Genomic DNA, 20,838 nt, shown 5'->3' on the forward strand with positions numbered 1-20,838 from the left:
TCACAAGGAAGAACTATGTCAAAGTGCATGGAAATGAATGAATAAGAGATTATGCCAGGAAGTGTCAGTGAATTCTAGGTGTCCAATGGACGAAGTGTGTTAGAAGAATTTCAGATTAGGAATTTTAGGAGGAAAGCCTATAATTGTGATAAGAGGATGGAAAAAGAAGTTTCAGACAAAGGGAGACTTTGGTCTAGGCACAACATTATTTTTTGAATGACTTGGTTGGGTTCCCAAGTCACAAAAAAAGTAAGCCTATCTATGAGGGCATGAAAACTAGGGAGTGCCAAGGTGTGCAGGGAATTTTAGGAAGTGCTAACACATGTTAGAAAGTTCCAAGGAATGTTAGGCATGTGAAGACATGCCAAGTGATAAGGCATGCCAAGGTGTGCTAGGTTCTAAGATGTGGCACCAAAACATGCTAGGGATTTCCAAGGAAACACAAGGGATGACTCGTTTCAATTACATGTAAATGAATGAATGTGCACGTGTGATAGAAAGTGTTAACAAGTTATAGGTGTGATAAGGAGGGAGTGAAAACGTATAATAAGAAGTGCCAATAGACAATAGAGTGCTAGGAAATCCTGCTAAGACGTGACAAGTGCCATGGTGTGCCAATGTGTGCCAAGGAGTGTTAGGGAGTGCTAGGGAAACACAAGGGAGCACTAGTTCATAATGCATGGAAATGAAGGAATAAGAGTGTGTGTCATGGAGTGTCAGTGAGTTCCAAGTGTGTTAAGGAGGAGTTACAAGGCATGCTTGGAAATGCTAAGGAATGCTAGAGTTCTAGGGTGACATGCGGCCAAGATGTGCCAACGCATGCAAGGAAGTGTTACCTGGGAGTGCCAAGGAAACACAAGGGAGCACTATGTCAAAATGAATGGAAATGAATAAATAAGAGTTTGTGATTAGAACTTTCAGTGAGTTCCAGGTGTGCTAAGGACAAAGTGACAAGGTATGTTAGGAAGTGTTAAGGCATGCTAGAGGCCAGGGCGACATGCCAAGATGTCATAGGTGCTAGGTTGTAACAACACGTGTCAAGGAGTGATAAGGAGTGCTAGGGAAACAAAAGGGAGAACTAGGTAAAAATTCATGGAAATGAATGAACAAGAGTTTGTGACAAAGAGTGTTAGCGATCTCTAGGTGTGCTAAGGAGAGAGTGACAAGGTATACTATGTAGTGCCAAGGAAGGCTAGAGTGTTAAGGTGGTAAGCCAAGATGTGTTAGATGGTAGGGTGAGCTAGGGAGTGTTAGGGGGTCTCAGGGAAACATAAGGAAGAACTAGGTCAAAATTCATGGAAATGAACAAATAAGAGCATGTGAGAGGGAGTTCCAATGAGTTCTAGGTGTGTTAAGGAGGGAGTGACAAGGTTATATGCTAGGTAATACCAAGCTATACTAAACTACCAAGGCATGTCAGGAAGTGCCACAGTGTGCTAGGGAGTGTCAAAGCATGCCAAGGAATGTAGGGGATGTTAACGCATGCCACATGGTGCCAAGGCATTCTAAGACATGTGAGGTGCTATGGCATGTCAAGATGTAAATTGTGTTTCTAAATTGTTTTAGACCATAGTTGGATGTGATGAGCCTTGTCTTGGTAACTTGTTAAGTGGGATTAATTGAGATTGTACATGAGTACCCTAAGATGAGTTACAGGTAGTTCTTAGGTGAACAAGGAATATGTTGAATTTCCATGACACATGAGAATCCGGGTTTGGCCTTAGAATATTTGATGTGAACACACTCAAGTGCCACAACACATCTACTATGAAAAACGAAAAATGCCATGAAAGAAAAAGCAATGGATTGAATGCATAGAGTTTAGGATGTGCCACATCTTCATATGTTAATGCTTATTATTGTGATATACAATAGCCATTTATATGTCTGGTGTAAGACTCCTATGGAGATTTCTATCCAACAAAAATATATCTGTGGTAAAAGGTGTACTGTCAAAGGTTTCTCCATAAAAAATAGAAACCAAAAGGGGTATTAATACCATAAACTATTACGAATTGATTTTTCTAGCAGGTTGTACACATAAATCAAACCACAAGAAATCTCCTATACAGACAAACATACAGAAAATTCAACATTTTTTAATATCTAAATTCCCATTAATACAACATTTAAGTAATCTACAAGAAACTAATCCAACCATCCTTTGACATAGCATCCATTGTACCAGAGAAAGCCTTCATAATTGAAATTCAATAAACTAACAGATGATTATTCACAAGCCAGGTGTTTATGATTTAAAGTACCCAACAAATTTACTAATCCCACCAAAACAGAGCATAGATTTCAATGCTATCAAACCCTAGGTCTTAGTCTCAGAGATTTAGGGTGTCTTCATATACATGGTTATTGCATCGCAAGTATCAATTTTGATTTTTTTTTCCAACTAGCCAAAAAACAAAGAAAAGAGGTCGAAGATACAAGGGCAAGGGAAATATGGAAATCTTCCTATGGTGCATTGATGAAGACATCAAATGATTGGGAGAGTTGAAAGGTTCAATATTTATTACATTTGGTTTTTGTATCAACTGAAAGAAAAATTTAATAATTTCTGTAAAAGTGTGCAAGGACCATATGATCGATCCTCTTACCTCCATTGAGAAGAGCTGCTGAGGTGCATTTCCGTGAAATATTTGCAGAGAGCTTGCAATATTGTCGCTCATATCCTTCAAATACTTCACTCATTCTCCCTACCTATTGAAATAGCAAATCCAAAACAAATTATGGATCAATCGGGAAGATCAATCGAATGAATCCACCGATCTTCCAGGGCATACCTAAGAACTCTCCTTGGAACGTAATATCATGATGTGCTCTACTCTGTTGGCCTTCTTTTGCGAAAAATGGTGGGAAAGAAGATGATTAGTTGTAATCTTAAACTCTTATTTTACATTTTTTTACACTGATTTTTTCTCAAACTCTCCCATGTGCTTTGCCATGTTGGCCTTCTTTTGTGAAAAATAGTGGGAAAGCAGATGATTAATTGTAATATTAAACTCTTCTTTTAATTTTTTTTACACTTATTTGTTCTCAAACTCACCCATCCTGCCTACAAACATATAGAAACCCAAGTAAAATAACAATCTTACTTTGAACTTTTATTTATATCTGGTGGGTGGTATGGTGTTCAACTACGTTGAAAGAGAATAGAGAATCAATCTTCTTGCCTAGTCGCAATGTCATTCGCTAGCTGAGTGTTTAACTTTTCCTTTTGGGATGCTACACATTTATTCAATTATATGACATTTTTTATATTCAGTAATAGTGAGATTAATTAATTGACTTAAAGCTCATTCTCATCCTTGAGCACTTAAATAAAAGTAAGATTAATGATAATTTGAGAAATGTGGAATCGTTAAAGATAGGTCATAGTTTATTTTCTTTATATATCCAATAGAATTATTAATTTATATTATTAATTATAAATTTTATTTAGAGTGGATATATCTATCATATTATTTAAACATATCATGATCTATGAAAACTTTCATGGACGGATGACAAATAAACGAGACGAAGGAAAAAATTTCAAGGGCATCCCCTTATAAGTTAAAACCCCCTTAGTTGGAGAAGGATTCTATTTTAGTGGCTAAAACCACCCTCCAAAATTTTTCCTTAGCCTATTTTGGAGCCTCCCTACCAACCTTTCACAACACCTTGTCTTGCTTCGTCAAGTACTCAAGCTTCAGTGTTTTCTTCGCACAAAGGCAGCCTATCGATCATAGTTTGATCCATTCCCCTCATAGGCTATTCACTCGGACTTGGTCTAGCTGCAAGCTACGTATCTTCTTCTAGAAAATTGAGCATTTATGGAGGGAAACTAGCCTTCCCTCCAAAAATTGTGCAATCCTCTCTGGCAGCCTGCTGGGCTCCAGGATAGCGCAATCTTGCCAGTCAACACTCCAACAGTAATTGTGCAATTTTCCCCAGCAGGGCTACTCAGCCTATAATTTGTGAAAATATGGCCAGAAGTTAGCTACTCTGCCCAGAAATTGCGCAAACCTCCTGGGCAGTCAGCCCAGCTCCCAGCCAGAAATGTACATTTTTCCCACGCAGTTGAGCAACTGCATGCATGATCAGTCCATTTGACCAGTTCCACCCGGGACCAAGGAAACTTGACATGCATGCATGCATGACATTTCTCTTCCCAGAATAGAAAGAGGCAACATGCAAAAGGAATCCCATGATTCAGGGAGCTATTTTTACCAACCAGGGGTTATGTGCAATTTTTTTTAGAAACTTCCCTCCAAGTGTCACTTTTTCCTAGATTTGTGGCATGCACGTCATGAGACCAAACTTATTTATTCGACGCATCAGAGCTCATTCATTCACATTGATCTTAGAGCTATGACATCCCACAGCACATCTAGGACTCTTTGACACATACAACTCATCTATTCACGAGTAAGTGGCCTCATCTTGTCTTTTTCAACATTTCTATCACTTTTTGTGTATTCGCTTGTGTGAGTGTTGTTTGCTTGATTTCTTTGAATTGTTGCAGTCGTTTACATGAATACTAGCTTGGCGTAGCTCTGTTTCAGTTTTCGTTGCTATCTCACTATTGTCGCATGCATGAAACTATTTTGCAAGAACGTTTGTCGAACCGGTGAATCACCTCACCCACATGCATGTTGATCTGTTTGTTGAATCTTTTGTTCATGTTTTGCATGCATTGTCAATCACTTCTACTATCACTTAGTGTCACCCTGCATTCACTGTCTTATTTTATTTCAGTTGCCTGTCGGAAAGTCGGGCTAACCTTGGCCTAGACTCTACCTTTACTGAGGCTTCATTGTGCAATCTGGGGAAGGCAGGCTCTGCCTTCCTCTCCAAAAATGCGAATTTACGCCCAACAGTGGCCTCCAGCACTTTTTTGCGCATTTTTGGAGGACAGTGACTGTTGGCCCAGGAAATTGCACAATGCAGTCCTTCCCAGTTGGAATTGCGCATTGTGCAATCCCAACAGCAAGAATTCAGTCTGGATTGCACATTTCATAGATCCAGCAGCCAGTCTTGCCTCCCAAATAGCCCAGACTACCTTTTGCACAATTCTGGAAGCTAGTCACCCAGCCTCCCTGAAGAAATTGTGTAATCTTGCTCATCATTTTCCCATGTATGTGATGTGTCATTCCCTAGAATTTTCTTTGTTTTCGTTGACATATTTCTTGCCATGCATGTTTCTTGTTTCCAGATCTTTCAGGTGTTCATCTGGCTCAATGGTTTCTAAGAGAACAGGATCACAAGACACTGATGGAATTGCAGTTGGAGTAGTAGTTGAGCAAGTGTCCTCTAGTTTTCCAATCTATGAAGATAAAAATATATATGTAGACAAGGAAAACAAACTAAAGTGGCAAGAGGTAAATGAAACATTCACAGGAACTTTTGGGGAAGACCTCAAAGACCGTTAGGTGTACGTAAACATTCACAGGTCTAGCTTGTACCGGATTGCATGCAGATACCCATCGTTCTCATGTGCAAACATGATACAAGGGATCATCTCTCACAGTGATCCCCAGATGATGACCTTGAGTAGTGTCAGTGGGACGAAGCTTACAACCTTATGGGCATGAGATTACGATGAGATGTATCAGATGGCAGAGCCCATGACTATCATGAATCTTTCATTCAGATTTCCCAACAATAGAGCTAACTCCAGAGACATTCTAAAGGATTGGGTAAAGGAGCCAGCTCAATTTAGGATGACACCCAACTACATCTACAAGAAAAAGATACTAAGGAAGGCGTACCAATACTTGGTCATATTCACATGTCAACTATGTGTCCAGGAAAGCATTGAACCTTTTCACAGAGTTGGGTGATTGCACTGGACCAGCTTGCTACAGAAGGAAAACCATGTAACTGGTCCAACATACTACCTCATCAGTTGAAGGAGAAATTCATGAAGGCTCGACAGTCACTTGAAGGTATGCATGAAGATATTTACATGTCTGCCTACATCCTAGATGCAGTTTCTTCCCGACATGAGTTCTCGAGCTTGGAGTGGTAATGGTCACCAACGGAGACTGTTGTGAACACATATTTCAAGTTGTTGTCTGAATGCAGCTTCAAAGGAATAATAACACGACTGTCTGACCATTTTGTCACCCCAGTGTACAAGATGATATTCGAACAGGATCCACCCTACATGTCAAAGGAAGAAATTGAGGCATTGTTAGGCATTATAGAATGGTATGCCTCACCGTCTGGCACTTTCATTTGAATGTTCAGTGCGGAGAAGCCTCCACATGTTCTACCCATGTTTTCCTTGGACGTACTTGTCATGCAGGAAGTAGCATATCACATCTCAACAGGATTGAAAACTAGATTACAACGGAAGAAGAAGGTACCTTGGCTCGCTCTTCCATTGCAGATTGGGTTATATGTGATCTGAAGTATCAAGCAAGCGGATGTCGAAGAAGAACAAATGCAGAAGTACCCATTTGACCTCCGAAGTTTCAATCCGTATGACCCACATTTAATTGTGAAGGATCACTGCACGAGAGTTTAGTTCAATTGGATCCATGGGGCATTTCATTGGGCCGAGGAGGACTCATGGAGGTATTGCTACAATTCCTCTAGACCCAATGAACAGGTCGGCTTCATTGTGGAGTGGTTAGTGAAGAAACATGAAGAAGCATCATGGAGAGCACCAATAGTAGCAGTAGTAGCAACAGAGGCAGCAGAGCCAAGCATACCTATGCATGAAAAATGGAAGAGGAAGATTGTCGATTGCATGGAGGAGGAGCAAAGCTGCAAGTTTTGAGTAGATCCACTTGTAGAAAAAGCAACTATGGCTATTTAGGAAAGAGGCAGTAGCACGAAAACTGAATTGCGTGAAGGCAGAGGGATAAGAAGAGAATGGAAGAAGCAGAGAAGGAGTTGCATGAGCTAAGGGAAAAACTCCGAAAAGAACAAGAGTTGGGCAAACAGAAGAGGGAATCATAGCAGCAACAGATGCAACTTGAGGTGCAACATGTGTAGACAGATGAAGCAACTTCCATACAAGTAGTTAATTCATCTAAACAGCTGGCATCAAGCGAACAGGGTGAACCATCGCAGGAGCGAGACTTTGCTCATGAGATAGAACAAGCACTTCAACAGTTGGATGCAGACATGGAGCAGCAGGAGTTGGAACAAGACACCAACCTCATGCCTCACCACAAAGAGGTCGACTCACCCACTTCAATGCATCCAGATGATGAGAAAGTCTCGAATGACCAAGGAGGCATTGAGATCCTTGGTGGTCAACCGGAAAGAGAGATGCACAACATCACTTTTGATGAATCTCATCATAGATTTGTGCAGTCTCACAGAGTACCAACTCTGGAGGATCAAACATCTCCTGTGAAAGTTGAGGAGCGAGTGAACATGACTGATGTGCATAAGCATCCAGTTGCCTTGAACGATGCAACCAAAGTGTATGCCGAAGCCAATAGCTCAAGTGTTCACTTTCTAATAGTTGAGAATGAGTGAATGGCAAAGGAACTACAGGTGGCCAAGCAAGGAGGAGACTTGGTGACAATGTCCTCCTAAGCTGAATTGAAGAAGGAAATATTAGATGAAGTATTATCCCTTGACATAGTTATGAAAGCATTGTACTCCAAGTTTGGTACCGTGCACAAGGAAATTGTCCATCTCAATGGATGGCAGCAACGATGTGTTATAAGAGCACACATCTTGACGAATGTGCATGTTGTTGTCGATAACATGCAAACATGGATGATGAAGTACAAGGGAGCCCCGCTTCACTTGCCAAATATGATGAGCGACAATGTGGTCGAGCTGCAAGCACGTATCCAGAGTTAGATCCATAACTATGAGGACCTCCCATAACTCATCACTAGCATATAGGCTTCCCATGCACGAGTATTCAAGAGCATGGATGTTGTGGTGTGCATGCATGTGATCCCATCACTTGGGACTCTCACACAGGCGAAGACCAAGAAGCAGGTTTGACTAGAGCTTGACTCGTAGTTCGATGAGTTGATGCACATTGCCACCGGCCCATATTTTCCTATCAATGCAAACATCATGTGCAAGTATGTTACTGGTTTGACCACATTGAAGACAATGATGTGCATGCTTTCAGATGAGTTGGACAGAGAAGCCTGAGTAGTGTACCCGGATGTTATGAAGAAAGGTTCAAGTTTCAGACAAATGTCACAGCAGAACACATGGACACTACCAAGGACTACAGATCTTCGCATCAATATGTTATTGTTGATCAGCATGAGGATGTCAAGGAGTTGGACTTCTATAGTTGTCTAAGTCAGAGTGATGTCTAGTTTGGCTTGCTCAAGACATTTTTGTTCACATGGGTACATGTGCATTGTAATGTTAAGTCATGTCAAGTGTAAGTCAAGTGTCAATAGTGTATGTAACGGTCATAGAGTAGGTGAAGAGTCATGAGGGTAGTTGAATGGTCATAAAGGGGAATATCAAGGGTCACCCCACCCTTTGCTATAAATAGTCCCTCATAACTCATTGTATAGGCTTTTGGTCAACCAAGCTTCTGATAAGACTATCTTGGAAAGAGCTTGGACAATATTGTAACACACCTTGGCTTCTCCATTGCACGGAGCTAGTTCATCTCTTTGGAGGAGCAGGCAGATGTGGCTATAACGTTCCAGTGTTGGGGCTAGCAGGTTTACATGGATGTATTGTATGATTGGAACTTACACTTCTTTATATAATAAGAGCGAGCATGTTTTCATGCATATGTTGTTATTGTAGTTGGATTGTTCCAGTTGTTGTAGTGATGTATGTTGTTTAACTTACATAGTTGTGTATGAACTACTTTGTATGCAATTATATGAATCTTGTTGCAGATGTGCTATTGGTTTAACCATCACTTTCGATTGTCGGCTGACCTGCTTTATAGCTTGTGATGCATCTACACTTGTGTGTTCCCTTCCTAACTAAGTATTGTTATAGGTTTCCAAGGAGTGCAATCATCCCAACCCACCTGTGTTAGAACCTCTCATGCACCTTCCTTGACTCACTGCAGCGGTCACACCCTTGCTACTGATAGAGTTATCTTACTTGCCTCTATGTGACATCGTGGTCAAGGCATTGCTTTACAACCCACTATTGGGACTCCTACACCAAACGATCTGAGGTCTAATTGGGACTTCTTACCGGGAAGATCCCCTTGACATGTTGGTGGGTCCAGCACCATCAACAAATTCCTTTGTTGAAAACTGAGTATAAAATCCTCCTTGGCACACAGTTGCATCCCTTCTTTGATAGGAGATCTGCCACTTGATTCTACTCTCTATAGACATTATTAGAGGCTAGTATTTGAAAGGTATTCATCAAAGATCATATGCATTGCATCCAAAAAGTAAGGGAAGGTGGTCCAATTTTGTTCTCATTTGTACCCAATCTAGGATCATCTTGGAATCTCCAAACACAGGTAAATCTTCAATTCCAAGCCAATTATCACATAGAAGAGCCCCGAAGAGTATGATTAGCTCAACTCTATTATTTGACCCTGTGCTACTATACCAAGTGAAATGGAAGGTGTTGTCTCACTTCAAAACAAAATGTGTCCCACTTCCACAAACCTCGTTGGTGGATGCTCCATAAAAAATAAAAATAAAAAATAAAAAATAAAAAAAATTAAAGTATGACCATAGCTCCACGAGTCGAAAATGTCTTCTAGGTTGTTCCTCCTTCATTAGCCATATCTCCATACAATATGAAAATATATTTAAATAGGAATCTCTAGTATCTGGTTCTGTTTGTTCAAAAATCTTCTCATTCTTGCTTCTCCATATGCCCCACAAAATATAGAAAGGCAAGGAACGATATGTCTTGAAACCTTCAAACCATTGAGTGAGACATCTCTAAATGGAAACCATGTTCTAGATTACATGTATTTTAAGTGTTTGAAGAACCCCACTCCATACCGAGATCGCAAAAGGACATGTTAGAAATAGATGTTCCATGTCTTCTAAATCTTCTTTGCATAAAGAGCATCTTCCAAGATCCTGAAAGCCCCTTTTATGGATATTATCCCAAGTTAAAATATTATTGTGGACCACCAGCCACATAAAACATTTTAATTTGAGAGGTATATCCCATCTCCATGTGTTATGAAACCAAAAAGCATTATCATTCAAGCCACATCCACGAGAAATATGTTTAGAAATCTCTTTAACCGAGATTTGCTCATTATACATAACACCTTCCCATTTTAGCTTTACTTTCTTCTTAGTGAGTTTTAAACTAGTTAGACTTAACTATGTTGTGAAATGTGCCCATTCCACAAATAGATCCTCTAGAAATCCAAGTTCAAATGCATTAAGCCAATAACTTGTAATAGAAGAAGATCCTCAATCATAAGAGAGTTAGTTCATAAAGTAAAGCCTTTTCTTATGTAAATGCTCAAGGATAAGAATAGAAAGAGTATGCAGTCCCTCCATTCCTTTGATATCATCTAGTCCTATTGCTATCCTATTCCCCCTTCCAACCTCCCATCTTAGATTTCGTAGTAGCCAATATTTGTTTCTCATCATGCTTCTCCATATATAAGATGCCACCTTCTTCTTTGGAGCCGCCTCTTTAATCCATTCCTTAAGTTGTCTATTTTTTAGATATTTCTCTTTAATAACCTATTACCAAATACCTTTACCCTAGAAAGTTTTCCATAATTTCTTGACAATTAAAGCCTTACTAAAACATTATGCGTCCTTTATACCCCACCCTCAATCATTCTCATGTCTCGCAAGCACCTCTAAATATACCAAAAGTATCTTATTTGTGGATTTAGATCTAGCCCAAAGGAACCTAGCTATAATAGCATCAATTATTTTGGTCTAAAGATACTGAGGTTTGAGCCCTCTAATTGCAATGAAATCACCTCCTCCCCATTTGTCATGAAATGCTTTGAAGATGTCAATTGTTTAGGGTTTTTTCAAAGAGTGTAGGAAGTAGGTTACTATGAGCATCTCACAAGTATATTTTCCCTCACCTTGAAGGAAGACAGGACCCCCATTGCAAGGAATGATATCATGTTTTCAGTGGATGCCATCTCTCAAGCTACAGGCATACCAAACCATGGTGAAAACCGGTTCAAAGCATGAACCTAGACCTAGAAGAGTACAAACCCTACTTGAAATCACAATACAAATGAGCTCACTCACATGTTTTCCCATTCAGATACTTGTTGGAGAGATCTGCACCGTTGATGAAGGATGTCATGAAGTTCTTCAAATGTGAGGGAAGATTTTCTAGGCTATATCAATACCACATAAGACTGCTCATGCACTTTACAGCTCCTAAGTCTCTAACTACTTGTATACAAGCCTAACCAAAATGTCTGAAAGGGTGTAATTGAAAGGAAAAGTGCATTATCCCAGCCTCTTTCACCATAGCCTGATAAAGGTTATAGTACTCCATTAGTTGAAAGAGAAGAAAATGACATGGGACACCTTCATTGAGGTAGCCTTGAAAATGCATATAACAACTTCACCAAGCTAGAACCAAACCATGTTAGTACAACCCATGGAGGTGGGGTCATCAAGCAAACATGATGAGCCTAAATTTTCCAAAACCCACCTGAGCCTATCTATCTAGCCTAAATTCCTTTATACTCCATTCATCTCTTGGCTGTGATTTCATAGAGAGAGCCCTCTCTGGTTTGGTAGGGCTAGCTACTAAACTAAAATCTTAGTCTGTGGTTACCTCCGTTGATCTCCTCATTAGCCTAGGACATTATGGAGGATAATAGAGGGCATGACAGCTAGGGAGTGTCGAGGTGTTCTAGTGAATGTAAGGTTCCCAAGTCATGGAAAAATGTAATGCTAGTTGTGAGGTCATGACTGCCAAGGCGTGTTAGGGAATGCTAGGGCATGCTAGCATGTGCAAGATAGTACAAACACATGTCAAACAAGCTAAGATGTGCCAAGTGCTAAGGCATGCCAAGATGTACAAGGGTGTGACAATGCATGCCAGGGACTATCAAGGCAACAGAAGGGAGGAACAAGTTAAACTACAAGGAAATGAGCACATAATAGGGTTAATAAGTCATCAATTTACCTTTTCCATGAGGGGCATGCTAGGCACACCAACACTAGGTGCCAATAGGTGCCAAGTGCCAAGTGTCAATGCATTCTAAGTGCCAAATATTCCTTTGTTTCTTCTCATCTAGTTTCCAATAATTGATCTCAAATAAATTTAATATTAAACCATGCCAAAGCATACCAAGTCATCTCAACACATGCCAAACATGCTTATAAGACTTGCCAAGTGCCAACACGTGCCAAGTGCCAATGTGTGTTAGGGAGTGTGATGCATGCTATGAAGTGGCAGAGCATATCGAAGAGTGCTAAGGTGTGCTAGAGAGTGCCAATGCATGATGAGGAGTGTTAGGGAGTACTAGGAAAACACAAGGGAGCACTAGGTCAAAATGCATGGAAGTGAATGAATATGAGGGTGTGTCGGGGAGTGTCAATGAGTGCTAGCTGTCATGACAAGGAGGGAGTGACAAGGTATGCTAAGGATGGGTAAGGCATGCCATGGAATATCAGGGAATGTCAAGAAGTGCTAGAGCATGCTAGGTAGTTCCGGGGTGTGCTAACAGGTGCCAGGTGCTAATACATGCTAGGATGTGCATGGTTCCAGAGTATGCTAACATGTGTCAAGGATTTTCAAGGAAAAAAAAGGAATAACCAAGCTAAAATGCAAGGAAATGAACACATAAGAGGGTTAATAAGTTGGGAATTTAATTTTTTCAAAAGGGGCATGCTAGGCACATTAATAATATGTTCCAATGCATGCCAAGTGCTAATGTGTGCCAAGTGCTAATGTTTTTTAATGCAATATTATTCCAAGGTGTTCCAGGGAATGATAGGGACTACAAGGCATGCCAACACATGATACGTGAGTGCTATGCTATGCTAGGGCATGCCAACATGTGCTTGGGCGTCCTACTCATGGCAAGATGTTCCAATACATGTGAGGTGCCAAGGAATGTTAGTGTACTGTTCCAAAGCATGTTAAGGTGTGCCATGAGTGTTGAGGAGTGTTAGGTCTCTCTCATTGATAGAATTGACAGAGCTTGATTATGTATTAAATAATAAAGTTCCTACACACACTAGTGGAATTTTATTTAAAGGAAATTTGCTTGATAATAAACCTAATAGAGATTAATCATGTGTTGACTCATAGGAAAACTGTATTCTTATGACTTGAGGGAAATCATACACAGTAATTACTTCTTAACAAATTGACTGACTATTATAACCACTATGACCTTGGACACATAATGAAAAGGACTCCACAACAATGGTCTTAAATCATTATATTTTGACAAAATATATAGTAACAGGTACATAGTGTCATAAAAAGCCCATTGGAATGATCAATGATGATGAACATTTTTTGACCATCACCAAAAGTAACCAAAAACAGAATTAGTGAGGGTCAATAAAAGATCGTCACTAGAAGTGTCACAAAAGAGAGAATTAGTGATGGGCCTTTAACGACTCTCACCAAAAGTGTCATTGAAAATGGCTTTGGTGACAAACCTTAAAGGACCATCACTATATACACTTACAACAACGATTTTTTAAAGACCATCACCATATGCGACATTGGTGACGGACCTTACAGGTTCGTCACATGCATGAAGCGTCATCAAAAAATCATTGCAATGATCAATGATGATGAACATTTATTGACTGTCACCAAAAGTAACCAAAAAGATCATTAGTGACATTCAATAAAAGATTGTCACTAGAAGTGTCACTAAAGAAAGAATTAGTGAGGGGCCTTTAACCACCCTCACAAAAGTGTCACCAAAGAGAGAATTAGTGACGGGCCTTTAACGACCCTCACCAAAAGTGTCATTGAAAATGGCTATGGTGACAAACCTTAAAGGACCATCACTATATACACTTACAACAACGCTTTTTTAAAGACCATCACCATATGTGACATTGGTGATGGACCTTAAAGGTCCATCACAGGCATGACCCTCACCAATGACCTTTTTTCTTGTAGTGTCACTAAGGATCAAGTTTAGTAGAATTTTCCTCATCTCATGGAGGAACTCAACGCAATAGAGACCATTACTTCCTAAGGGGGAGGAATGATCCACGTGGATATTGGTGGCCACCTGCCTATTCCACTTGGACCCCCAACACTGTCTCTTTCAGTTTTTGGTTTCCTTAATTGTAGCACAGTTTACTATTTTTGGCAGTTTTTTGGGTCCTGAACTTCTGGAGCCGTTTTGAGGCCCTAAACGACGTTTTTAGGGAAATCAAAGAGACTGAAAATGTCCCAAACCGACTTGTTTTTTTTCTTTAAATTTTGCCCTCTCTTCGACATCTTCGAAATGAGGTATTATGATAGCCAAATGGAGATCGTATGCCAAAGTTACGACCCCAAGAAGTTGATGTACGAATTTAACCAAACGGGGCCCACAGTTTTGGCACCTCATCTCTTAGGGTTAGGTTTTTGGATGTTTAGGGCTTTCCATTGATTCTCAATAATACTAAATAGGTCTTTAAACCTCATTGTAACACAGTTCAGAGGCATGTAGCCACCACATCTCTTCTCAGAGATAAGCTACGATCACCCTAGCATGTCTCATTTCCATTCTATTTGTAAGCATATTTCATTATTTGATGTTAATGAAAGGAAGTGTTATTTCTATTGCATCTCTGTATTTATGGTTATATCTGTAATTTGTTACGTTCCTGTTTAAATTCGGATTAGATATCTCACAAAGTTCTTTGGTGTGGGTAGGGGACTCCGACAGGGATGCTCACTGTCACCATTGTTATTTATTCCGATCATGGACGGCCTCAGCCATAAAATCACAAATACCTGTTTGGAGGACAATTTCCGTGGACTTATTGTGGGATGCAGCATTAGAGTTTCACATAACTTTTTCGTAGAGGACATATTAGTTTTTGGAATGCTTTCCAGGGTGAAATGGGCTACATTACATCATATTTTCTACGGGTTTGACAGAGCATTAGGACTCCTTATTAATAAGGACAAATCCTTGTTATTATTTGTAGAGGGGCAATAGGAGGACATTGAATATATTACAAATATATTTGGAGTGGAAACACAACCAATTTTCTTTGGTTTAAAATATTTAGGATTCAACATTAAGCCAAATGATTACAAAGTTAATGATTGGTTTTGGATTGTTGATAGATTCCACAAAAAGACCTATGAACGGGCTCTTCTGATCAAATCCTTATGGTGCGGTTTATTTGGTAATTGTCTTTGGGGAGACATCATCATATCGAGATATTTAGGGAGCATAAAAGTTGGACACTAGATGAGAGATGGTCTAATTGGAAAACCAATAGGATCCACCATCTGAATTTATTTCAATAAGATTGAGTATTGGGTCTTAAACCGAGCTTGCTGGATATTTGGATCAGGGAAGGAGATTATTATTGGCAGAGATTGTATCGTGGGTACTGGGATGGGATTGAGATACATTACACTGAAGCTCTTATACACAGTTTGAATTCCAGAGTCTATTTTTACCTGCACAAGCGATAAAAACTTGGAATGAAATCACGCCAACATGGAAGAGGGAAGGGGAGATGGGATTGACAAGAGAAGTTGCTGGGAGCTGGGAAAGTTTGATCAATGCTCTGTGCAGATCAGGAATTTGTAAAGCTGAGGAAGGTGATCAGATAGGGTGGGACGGACGGTTACACCAGGGTACTATCTCTGTCACGTACACCTACCTATACATCTATTGCAGCTTACTCAACATACATAATACATGTTGGTTTACCATTTTCTGGAAGGTTTGGGTCCCATACAAGATTATACTATACACATGGCTAGCATGGAAAAATAAGACATTGAGTCAGGAAAATCTAAGGAAGAGAGGCATAAATGGACTAGGACGATGCACCTTATGTAGATTAAAGGAGGAGAACAATTTTCACATCCTATTGCTTTGCCCAATAGTTGTACAGGTATGGTCTAGGATCTCTTGTTTATTATCTTTCACACATATAACACATGATACTATTAAAGCTTTCTTGTTATGGAGTCAGAGACCCAAAAGAAAAATGGCAATCCCCTTGGTGATCTTTTGGGAAATTTGGAAGGCAAGGAACTCACTTATTTTTTAAGGCAAGACACTCAATATTGATCATAAACAATATAGTATCTTGGTTGAGGCCTTTGTTGCAAACTAACACAGTATATAATGGAGTTCCTCATAGAAAAATGCCTCAAATATATCCTTCCAAGCTAGATATTTTGATGGTGCAGAACATGGTGGATCATGTGGATGTGGGGCATGGATTCACATCAACCAAAACCAAGATTATATAATCCATTGGTATGGTGGCTGTGGGACTAATATGAGAGTTGAAGGCATTGCACTCTGGGGATTATTATGGTTTGCCAGATACTTGGATATTCCTAGACTGTTGATCTATGGGGACTCACAAGCCATTATCAACCACGTGCTAGGAATTTCTACTATCTCCCATCCACATTTACAAGGTTGGCTTAGGAAAATTCAATATCTTAAAGGAAATTTCCAAAATTTACCTTCCAGCATATCCACTGAGAATTTAATACAACCATTGATGACATGTCTAAGCTGGGCAATTCAGATCCTACTGGAAGCATGCATATCACACTGGGGTTGGACAACTACACTATGGGTGTTGGCTCCATGCCACTCCCGGGATAATGTTCTTTGTTTATGTTCCTCACAGTTTGGTCAACATTGCCAACATATTTTCTTTTGGCATTTCCTTTTCCATGTTTAAGTTTGTTCAGACTTATGATACATATTTGTGGTTATAATTTTTTATTTTCATACACATGCAAATAGTTTTGATTACTTGTTTTCGTTGTGGCCTTGGAAACTTCAACTCTATATGTCTTGGTTTATTTATTTCACATTGTAGCACACTATATCTCATATGACACCCTTATCCACATATGGTGGACTCCATATGTTGTTTACATATATGAGATTTTATGCATTTAATATTAACCGAAGGTTTTTTTCTTATTGAAAAACAGAGAATAATGCAATATTGAAATAATGTAAGAATTATTACTTCAACTTAATGCTTTTTTAATAACTTTTGTAAGGCCACTATAAAGAATAAATTTTTACACTACCAATTTTATGTAGAATTTTTTAATTGACCCATCCAAATAACTTGGTGATTTTGAGATATTTATTTTGAAATTTTAATTTAGAAAATAATTGTTTACCATAAATTTATTATTGTATGACTTAAAAATAAAAAATATCTTTGTGAATAACCTTTAGTCAATATTATTGTGAGTATTTTTTATTCTTAATTTTTATATGTAGAATTTATTAATTGACCAATCCAAATAACTTGGTAATTTTGAGATATATATTTTGAAATTTTAATTTAGAAAATAATAATTTATCGTAAATTTATTATTGTATGACTTAAAAATAACAAATATCTTTGTGAATAAATTTAGTCAATATTATTGTGAATATTTTTTATTCTTAATTTTTTATGATTGATTGAAACTTAGTCAATATTTTTTACTTTGATGCAAATGATTAATACAATGTTCTAAATCAAATTTGAAACTAAGTCAATATTTTTTACTTTAATGCAAATGATTAATACAGTCTTCCAAATCAAATTCAACCAATATTATTGTGAATATTCTTGATTTGAACTTATTTTTTAACTTAAATATAAATGCTTAATATAATGCTTTAGACCATTCAATTTTAGTGGAAATTTTAATTTGAAAATAGTTAGTTAATAATAAATTATTTTATAGTTTAAAAAGCGTGAATATCTTTGATTTGGACTCAACTAATGTTATTCATTAGTCAACTAATGTTAAAGTGGATATTGAATATTTTTTATTTGAATTTAGCCAACATTTTTGAGTTAAAAGTGAATAGTGAATATTTTATATTTAAATTTAGCTAATATTTTTTACTTAAATGTACATGACTAATATCCCAAATTTAACACAATAAAATGAAAGATCTCCAAATCTTTTAAAAGTTTTAAATTTTTATTTTTTAAATATATATAATAATATTAGAATCTCTTCACCAATACAGGAGAATTTTTAAACATATAAAAACCTTCACCAATACAAAAACCTTCACCAATACAAAAGAAATAGTATCTGAATTCCTTCACCAATACAGGTGTCTAAAACCACTTCTATTACCTAACAAATTCAACTTTAATTCTTTCCCACCCAAATTCCAGCCCATTATTCCCGGCCCAAATAACCATTCACTCAACTCCAACACATTAGAATAGAAAATCTACATCCCTTTTAAAAGTTTTAAATATATAGTTATATAACAACCTCTAACACATTAGAATAAAGAATCTTAAATCCTTTAAAAGTTTTAAATATATATAATTATATGACAACCTCCTCCTCCAACAAATACATTAGAATGGAGATTTTTCAACTCTTTTAAAAGTTTTAAATAAATATATATAATTATAGGGCACTTCCTCCAACACATTAGAAATATATATAATTACATGGCAACCTCCTCCAACGCATTAAATAAATATATATAATTATATGGCAACCTCTTCCAACACATTAGAAATATATATAATTATATGGCAACCTCCTTCAAATTAATATTTTTATGGCGATTATTATATGATTAGTGTATTATAAATCTCCTTCTTCTGGCGCGTAATTCATACCAATTTCATAGATCAGATATAGGAATGGAAACGGAAACTACATAATCATTTATGTAGCCATTTATTGGAAAACGAAGGGCTTCTAGAACAAATTGGCTTAATCCATGTTGATATTGGAAAACGAAGGGTTTCTAGAACAAATTGGCATAATCCATGTTGAAAACTTCATAAACTATAGAAAATTATTCTGGATAGAGAAAGAAAAATAAAACAAACTGCAAATACATAAATAAATAGACTTCATAATTCCTATATTAAACATATGTATTCCTGCATGCAAAGTCTCGCAGAAAGACGAAGAAACATCATAATTACAACTATTCAGAGCCTTAAATATTCCAAGTCCCATGTTCAGATTGTCAAGTCTCATATCCAGACTCTAAGGTTCCGATTCATCTGCTTTTTATTAATATAAAATTTTATTATCGACAAAAATGGAGAATTATTACAATCTGCCTTCACAACATAAAGGCTTCACTTGTTGTGCTTGCCCTGGTTGTTACTGGCTACCACCAAAGGGTTTCTTCACAGCGTCCATGAAACTCTGTGTAGCACCCTTAGCATTATCCCCCGCCTGCATTAACATCATCCAAACTCAATTATTTTCAATACATTCAAAATGAAATGGGACCTTCCAATTTAATGTTTAATCTTTTCAATGAGCTCTTATAAAATCCAAGAAATCCAAGAATATAGCCTAATAGCCTAAGGGTTAGCTTAGTTGGTGTAAAAATATTTTGTTAATGAGGAGGTGACGGATCTATACTTTTGAAGTTAGGCTCATGAGATCTACAATCTTAAAGTCCTACTAATAAGTCTAGAAAGTGATCTCTAGCGAAATAATTCTAGCTACATAACTCTGTGGAAGGTCACCTAATATAAACCGCATTGAAAAAAAATAAAACCCAACCATACAATATTAATTATGAACCACCTGTTGGAAGAAAGAGCCAGTTTGTTCTTTGCCTTGTTGGGCTTTTCCCATCATGGACTGACCCATTCCCTTGGTCGCTTCAGTCCCTTGAGAAGCCTTCTCTTGAGTCATATCCCTCATCTGACCACCCTTCTGTTGAGTAGCAGTGGCTGCATCAGAAGTCTTCTGTTGAGCAGTCCCCATTACACCCTGGGCAAAACAAAATATAGAATACCAGCAATAACATCAATAACAGTAACACAAAGTTTTGAAAAATGCAGAGACCAAAGAGAATGAATGAGAGAGTAGAAATAATATATAAATCGTTACTTGAGTTGTTTGTTGAGCTTCTTCGGCCTTCTCCTGACCATATTGCTTGTATTGTTCCGCCATCGCTGAGAATAAGAGTGTGAAGATTGATCGACCTGTGCTTCAAGGGTAATGCAGTGCTGTGATTGGTGGTGCTGCAATCGTGGGAACCAATGAAGGGGAGGGTCGTTTATAAATATGAGGGAGGGGAGCACCTGAGATGGACACATCTTTCCTTGAGTGAGACGGCTCTGGACAGATGTCGCCAAAACCTTGAAAGCGTGTCAACCATGCACAGACATAGATGCGGAGACTAGCGACACCAATTTTTTTCAAAAAGCACGGGGTAATTGTTTGAATACTGTGGATGCTAAAAGTTATAGGTTTTAATTAAACTTTTAAATTATTACTTATTTGTTCGAATTTGTTACACTGTTGGTATATATCACGCAAAATGTATTTTGGAATATAAAAATATAGTTTCAAAATTTTGGGAAAGCATAAAATATTTATTAATTAAATTTAAAATAAAATCAATTAAAAATTAATAAATCTCAACATAAAAATATATATTTCCTAATTTAAAAATATTTTTTTAATAAAATTAAGATTAATATAAATTTATTTTGAACTTGGATTTATCGAGCATTGAAATTTTATTGTGAAAAAAGCATGAATATCAAAAGATTTATTTTTTTTAGTAATTGCTGGATCTTTGCTAGTTATCTATATATAACTAGCAAAGTGTATATATATATAATTAGCAAAGATCTATCATACTTATAAATTTATCAACGAATCAAATATTTTGATATGTAAGTTGTTTTTACAATAAAAAAAAATTGAGTCTTCAAAGATTTTATCTTTCTCAATATTTGATAGATAGAGGGTCAAGATAAATTTATA

General features: G+C 37.6%; 1 protein-coding gene across 1 annotated transcript; it reads right to left on the minus strand.

The window, feature by feature from the left end:
• Nucleotides 1-19,108: 19,108 nt before the first annotated feature.
• Nucleotides 19,109-20,089, minus strand: LOC149246478 (uncharacterized). The gene is made up of 3 exons (XM_089455698.1): nucleotides 19,954-20,089; nucleotides 19,645-19,833; nucleotides 19,109-19,284 (listed from the first exon to the last, which is right to left on the minus strand). The coding sequence occupies exons 1-3, from the start codon at nucleotides 20,014-20,016 to the stop codon at nucleotides 19,210-19,212; spliced, it is 327 nt and encodes a 108-aa protein (XP_089311824.1). The 5' UTR covers nucleotides 20,017-20,089; the 3' UTR covers nucleotides 19,109-19,209.
• Nucleotides 20,090-20,838: the final 749 nt, after the last annotated feature.

Source organism: Pinus tabuliformis, chromosome 7 (genome assembly GCF_031772625.1).
Source record: "Pinus tabuliformis cultivar Carrire ecotype Pingquan chromosome 7, CPIR1, whole genome shotgun sequence".
Lineage (NCBI taxonomy): Eukaryota > Viridiplantae > Streptophyta > Pinopsida > Pinales > Pinaceae > Pinus > Pinus tabuliformis.